General features: G+C 33.6%; 1 protein-coding gene and 1 pseudogene across 1 annotated transcript; one reads left to right on the forward strand and one right to left on the reverse strand.

Annotated features, from left to right (window-relative positions):
- Window positions 1-660: 660 nt before the first annotated feature.
- On the forward strand, window positions 661-3,524 carry LOC131604929 (uncharacterized; annotated as a pseudogene).
- A 1,108-nt stretch (window positions 3,525-4,632) lies between these two features.
- Window positions 4,633-5,905, reverse strand: LOC131604930 (uncharacterized). The gene is made up of 2 exons (XM_058877344.1): window positions 5,512-5,905; window positions 4,633-5,387 (listed from the first exon to the last, which is right to left on the reverse strand). The coding sequence occupies exons 1-2, from the start codon at window positions 5,903-5,905 to the stop codon at window positions 4,633-4,635; spliced, it is 1,149 nt and encodes a 382-aa protein (XP_058733327.1).
- Between the last annotated feature and the right edge of the window lie 457 nt (window positions 5,906-6,362).

Below are 6,362 nucleotides of genomic sequence, written 5' to 3' on the forward strand. Positions count from 1 at the left end.
TTTCCTTATGCATTTTCATCTTCTACAAAATAATATAATATAATATAAATTATGGTCCTTGAAAAGTTGATTTGGCTCTTGAAAATATATTACTTTTCATCTCTCTGTATTCAATGTATTACTTTTCAATATAATAGTATAATATAATATTAATGATTCTTGAAAATATATAGCATCACCGTCACCACCGTCTGACTTTATTCCAACTTCCAAGATGATATTAGTTTAGATGTTTATAATATGATTATATGTAAATCTTTTAAAAAAAATTTATAATATAAAATGTTTTCAGATGTGTCTTATCTTATGATAGCATGCAAAGGACTCCAATCATTGCTAACATGGAAAAATTGAAGTAGCAAAAATGATTTTAAATTCTTAACTTTTTCTTCTTCACGTGACAATAGAAATATGTATAGATTTTTTAATTGTTTTTATTTCTCAAATATAATGTTTATAAAAAAATTATGTTTTTAATTTAATTTATTTATTTATATATGTTTGTATGATATTATTTTACACTCAAATATAATGTTTTTAATTTTACTTATTTATTTGTTTTTTATTACTACATGTTTTAATTTTCAAAAAAATATTTGTATTATTAAAATTCTTTATATAAAAATCATTTGTTTTAACTTTTTTTTGTTAATGGGACAGATGGCTGGTGGTAGTAATAGTAGTATGTCGGTTCCTGTGAGAAATAAGAAAGTTGCAAAAAATGCTGCTGGTCAAAGACAAGATGTGGGATGGCAACATGGCACTCCCGTAAACGATGGATCAAGAAAGATCAAGTGCAACTATTGTCATACTGAATATACCGGCGGTGTTTTTCGATTTAAGCATCATTTAGCAGGGACAAATAGTAATGTTGAATCCTGCATATCTGTTCCTGATGAAGTTCGCAAAGAAATGTGGACCATTGTTCATAAATTTCAAACCAAACTCATCAAGAAGAGAACTCTAAGTGAAGATGTAGTAGAGGTTGATGTGGAAGATGGTAAAAGAAAAAAAGCTGAATCTTCAAGTCTTGCAAGTATTTTCAAGAGGGGGATAACTTCTCAATCAACTATCAACGATGCTTTTAAGAAAAAAGAAAAAGAGGATACTGACCTACAAGTTGCAACTTATTTTTACAACAATGCTATCTCCTTTAATGTTGTAAAAGATGAAGAATTTATAAAGATGTGTGAAATGATTGCCCGATATGGTAAATGATATAAGCCACCATCTTATCATGACATTCGAGGTAAACATTTAAAGACAAAAGTTGAGTCAATAAATAGCATATTAGTGGAGCATAAAGCTGCTTGGAAAAAAAATGGATGTACAATAATGAGTGATGGATGGACGGATCAAAAGAGGAGAACTATAATAAACTTTTTAGTTTATAGTCCTATGGGAACTTTCTTTTTAAAATCAATTGATGCATCTGGCATTTCAAAGACATCTGATAAAGTTTTCAAAATGCTGGATGACATCGTTGAGGAAGTGGGGGTAGAAAATGTTGTTCAAATTGTAACAGACAATGCTGCAAACTACAAGTTGGTTGGACAAATGTTGATGGACAAGAGGAATATGCTTTATTGGACACCTTGTGCAGCTCATTGTATTGATCTAATGTTAGAAGATTTTGAGAGCAAGATACCTATGCATAAGGAGATTATTGCTTCGGGTAAAAAGATCACAACTTACATTTATGCTAGGACAGGTCTTATAACTTTATTGCATCAATATACGGTAGGAAGTGAATTGATAAGACCTGGTGCCACTCGCTTTGCAACATCATATTTATGTTTGGGTTGCTTGAATGCTAAGAAGGGGGAATTGTATAGGATGTTCACTTCTAAGGAGTGGAAGGATAGTAAATTTGCCAAGATAAAAGATGGGAAATTGGTTGAAAATATAGTCACAAATAGAGACTTTTGGAAGAATTTGGTTATTTGCCTTAAGGGTGCTTTTCCATTACTTAAAGTCTTACGTATGGTGGATTCTGATGAGAAGCCAGCCATGGGCTATATCTATGAAGCAATGGATCAGGCAAAAGAGCAAATTCAAACTAGCTACAATAATAAGAAAAAAAGGTATAATTTTACAAAATATCTTAGATTGATTTATTTCATATAAACAGTATATAAGTATTTTTTTATGAACTAATTTAATCTTTTCTTTCTTAAGCTACCAACCTTTATGGAAGATTATAGATCACAGATGGGACAAACAGTTGCATAGGCCTTTGCATGCTGCGGGTTACTATCTTAATCCAATGTTGCATTACGAACCTAATTTCAAAGCAGATAATGAAGTTAAACAAGGGATGTGTGCATGTTTAGAAAGGATGATGGGAGGAGACATGAATATGGTGAATAAAATTGATGGTCAGCTTGAAGATTTTAAGAGTAAAAAAGGGTTCTTTGGGAGTGAAATAGCTCAACGTGGACTAGAAAACAAGACACCAACTCAATGGTGGGAATCTTACGGTGATGAACTCCCAGAGTTGCAAAACTTTGCTATTCGTGTGTTAAGTTTGACCTGCAGCTCTTCTCGATGTGAGAGAAACTGGAGTGCTTTTGAGATGGTATGTTTTCAAATTATCATATATATTTTTTATAGTTACTATATTCTATGCATTTTAATTTAATATTTCCTCTTTTAAGGTTCATACGAAGAAAAGAAACTGGTTGAAACAAAAGACTATGAACGATCTTGTGTATGTGATGATAAATACAAGATTGACCAAGAATAAGGCTGAAAGGAAAAAGCGAGATCTAACAATCGATGATTTCCAAGATGATGATGATTGGTGGTGTGTTGCTGAGGAAGAAAATGCAGGTGGTAATCATGTAAATGTGGCTGATTTAGATGAAGATTTGATGCAAAGTACTGGTGTTAAATCAACTACACTTGTAGATGAATTTGATGTCCTTGAAACTATAGAAAGTGACAATGAAGAAGAAAATGCAGACGAAGGTGATGGAGATGATGATGATGATGATGATGATGATGATGATGATGATGATGATGATGATGATGATGATGGAGGAGGAGGAGATGATGAGATTAGTGAAGATGAAGGAGATGACATTATGGGGGATAATCCAAATTATCGCCGTATTTGTGATTTGTACTAGCCTTTATAATTTTGAGTATTTTATTTTATGGACTTTGTTATTTTAGGTTTAAGATTTGAGACTTTTAATTATTTTATGTTTTCGATTTAGACTTTATGGATTTATATTTAATATTCAAAGTTATGCACTATTAAATATATAATATAAAATATTTCATGTATTATTTTTTGGTAAAATCTTACGATTTTGGTGACGATCTTATATTTTACGATCTTGTTATCATTTCTCGATCTTATAAAATTAATTGAGTAAGATCTTCCGATCTTAATTACGATTTTATATTTTACAATCTTAATGTCCTCTCTCGATCTTATGTAAGATCTCGATCTTGACAACATTGGTCTGAACTGCTGCTCCCTTGCAAGTTTAAATAAAGATAAAGAAAAAAACTAGGAATTGAACTGAAAACAATAATTCTCCACAACAGCTATGGAACCAAATGTTAATCGTTCCTCAGTACTCCATGAAATACAAACATATAAAACTGTATGGCTCGCAATGAAGTTACCAACAAGTAACGTCGTAATATCAAGCATTTCTCTGAACGAGAAACTTAACACTAATCCATTAACTTCAAATGCAAAAGGAAAACAACCAAGATAATAGAACAAGTGTAAAAAATTGCCTGAAATCAATGGCTGCAATCCAAGACAAGATTAGGCACCAAAAAACTTTAGCCACAGACCACTCAAAACCAATCCTAACATAAACTATTAATCCATAAACCACAGCTTGTACAAAAACATATAGAAGCTCAATTACAACCTGCAATCCAAGACAAGATAGAAGCATCTAAGATGATATTTGAATAAGTCAAACAAAAGAAAAGTTTCAAAAATAAGGGATGCTTGCCTGAGCAAAAGCATATGGAAAAGCTAAGTACATTCCGGCAACTCTTTCTCTATAAAACACCGTTCTTTCAACGGCAACCACTGGCTGCACTGCATTTGCTTTCTTAAATCCAACTAGGAGAACCGTGGAATACATGGAGCCCATGACATTAAAAAGATCTTTAACCTTACCGCTGCAATAATTTGATATGAAGTTTTAATGTTAGATCCAAAAAAAGATATGCAAACACAAGAGTTTAAATCCGCAAAATATTTACATTTTGAATTACAATTTGGAGCCAAGCAAAACAGCTACAGCGGTTGAGTACAGAAATCATTCGGTTCCTATATGCTCCCTCAACACATGAAACAACTAATTAAGTTAAATTCAGTTGTCGGTCACATGACACTAAACATACCGCATCAATGTTGTTATCATCATTAGATTTATAGACCAAAAATGTTTGACAATTCATAATACTATAGACTAAACTAAAATATTAATTGAACTAAAGACATGTTTTTAGACTAAACTAAAAATGTTTAATAATGGTATGGCGATTATTGTTTAAGTTGTTAGACTAAATAACGTTTTCATTGAATTTAAGACACTTCATTATGTTGATAATATTTTATTGTGGCTTTTTTATTTTTTTTTTAATAAAGGAAACTCAACTCATATCATTAATAATCAAAAGGTCAATACAAGGAGGAACCACATTAAAGAAACTACGCCTAATCCAAAAATTGGCCGCCTTAGCTAAGGCATGAGCAACCAAATTCGCTTGGCGCTTTACAAACTTTACCTCAAAGTTGGGAAAATTATCCAATAAACTACGAATAGACGAAATAATAGTACCAAACTCGGAGAAACCATTAACATCAGAACAAATGGCATGAATCGTATTTTGAGAATCACTCTCGAAAATAACATACTCAAGATGCAAATCAATAGCACTAAGGATGGCTTCTTTGAGGGCCAAAGCTTCCGCTTCCAGGATTGGGAAGGAACCAAAATCCCAAGCGGTACCAGCAGAGATGAAATGCCCCAGATGGTCTCGAATACACCAGCCTCTATTGGTAGAACCCCGAATAATATTAAACCCTGCGTCAACATTGCATTTTAATCTACCTTCCAACGGGGGGTTCCAAGTCAGCGGATAAGGACGCACTTGATCCCGATTTCCAATATCCTGAGCCACAAACCACTCCTGCCAACTACAGAAAGCAGACAAACCAAGTTTAGAATAAGTATCACTCTCATTGTTCCAAATCATGTTGTTACGGTTTCTCCACAAAATATCAACCATAACCGCAACTCTCCCTGCCAACATACTACTATCCTCACTACTACAGATATCCAGAAGAACAGAAGCAACATCATCATGATAATTAATAATACGGGAATCAATAATATTGGACAAACCTACCGAATTGCCAACACCGATTAGTCACCGAACAACCAAAGAACACGTGCCACGAATCCTCCGTATGAGTATGACAAAAAGGACATGTGACCGGGCAAGATACGTGATGATGAAACAATCTACTTCTTGTGGGAAGGCAATCTCTACAAATCCTCCAAATAAGATGCTTAACTCTCGGAGGGGCCTTAATGTTCCATAGACTACACCAATCCCCTTCCACACGATTGGAATCAGGGGAACCATGTGTTTTCCTCCACAATCTATACCCCGAACGCACACTATAGCAACCATCTTTCTCCTCTTTCCAAATCAATTTATCTTCCACGACATCCTCAACCAAAGGAGTGTGAATAATATCCTCCGCAATCCCATAATCAAACAGAAGCTTTATAGCTTGGACATTCCAACACTTACCGAGAGGCGACAGAAGCTCACTAACGGACATACCATACACACCTTGTTGCTGAGGGCCTCTCACCATACCTTCATTCAACCCTCTGATCCACGACTCTCCCATAACTGGAATGTTATTCCCATCACCAATACTCCACCTACAACCAAGGGTTAGCAAATCCCTAGCTTGCCAAATATTCCTCCATACAAAACTAGGATTAATACCAATATTGTGGCTTTTTTATTTATTTTGCTATCATTAATTTCAATACAACCCCTTTGTATGTCTGGAACCAAAAGTTTTCACAATAGTTATAGTAACTGGTTACGAGCTTGAGTTTGGATTTTTTTAGTTTATTTTTTAGTTGTGTTGTATTCTATTGTGTTTTTCTTAGTTTATATAAGTACCTTCAAGTGTAACATTTTGATGCAAATGTAAAATTTCATTTCTCATCTCAGTTTACTCTCTCTATTATTCTCTCATTTCATCTTCTCCAATTATCACTTTTCTCCATTGATTTAGCAACATAGTTTGTGTAAGTTCCAATATTTAGTATCAGAGCCTGGCTTTCATCCTTAAT

Source organism: Vicia villosa, linkage group LG5 (assembly GCF_029867415.1).
Source record: "Vicia villosa cultivar HV-30 ecotype Madison, WI linkage group LG5, Vvil1.0, whole genome shotgun sequence".
NCBI classification, from domain to species: Eukaryota; Viridiplantae; Streptophyta; class Magnoliopsida; order Fabales; family Fabaceae; genus Vicia; species Vicia villosa.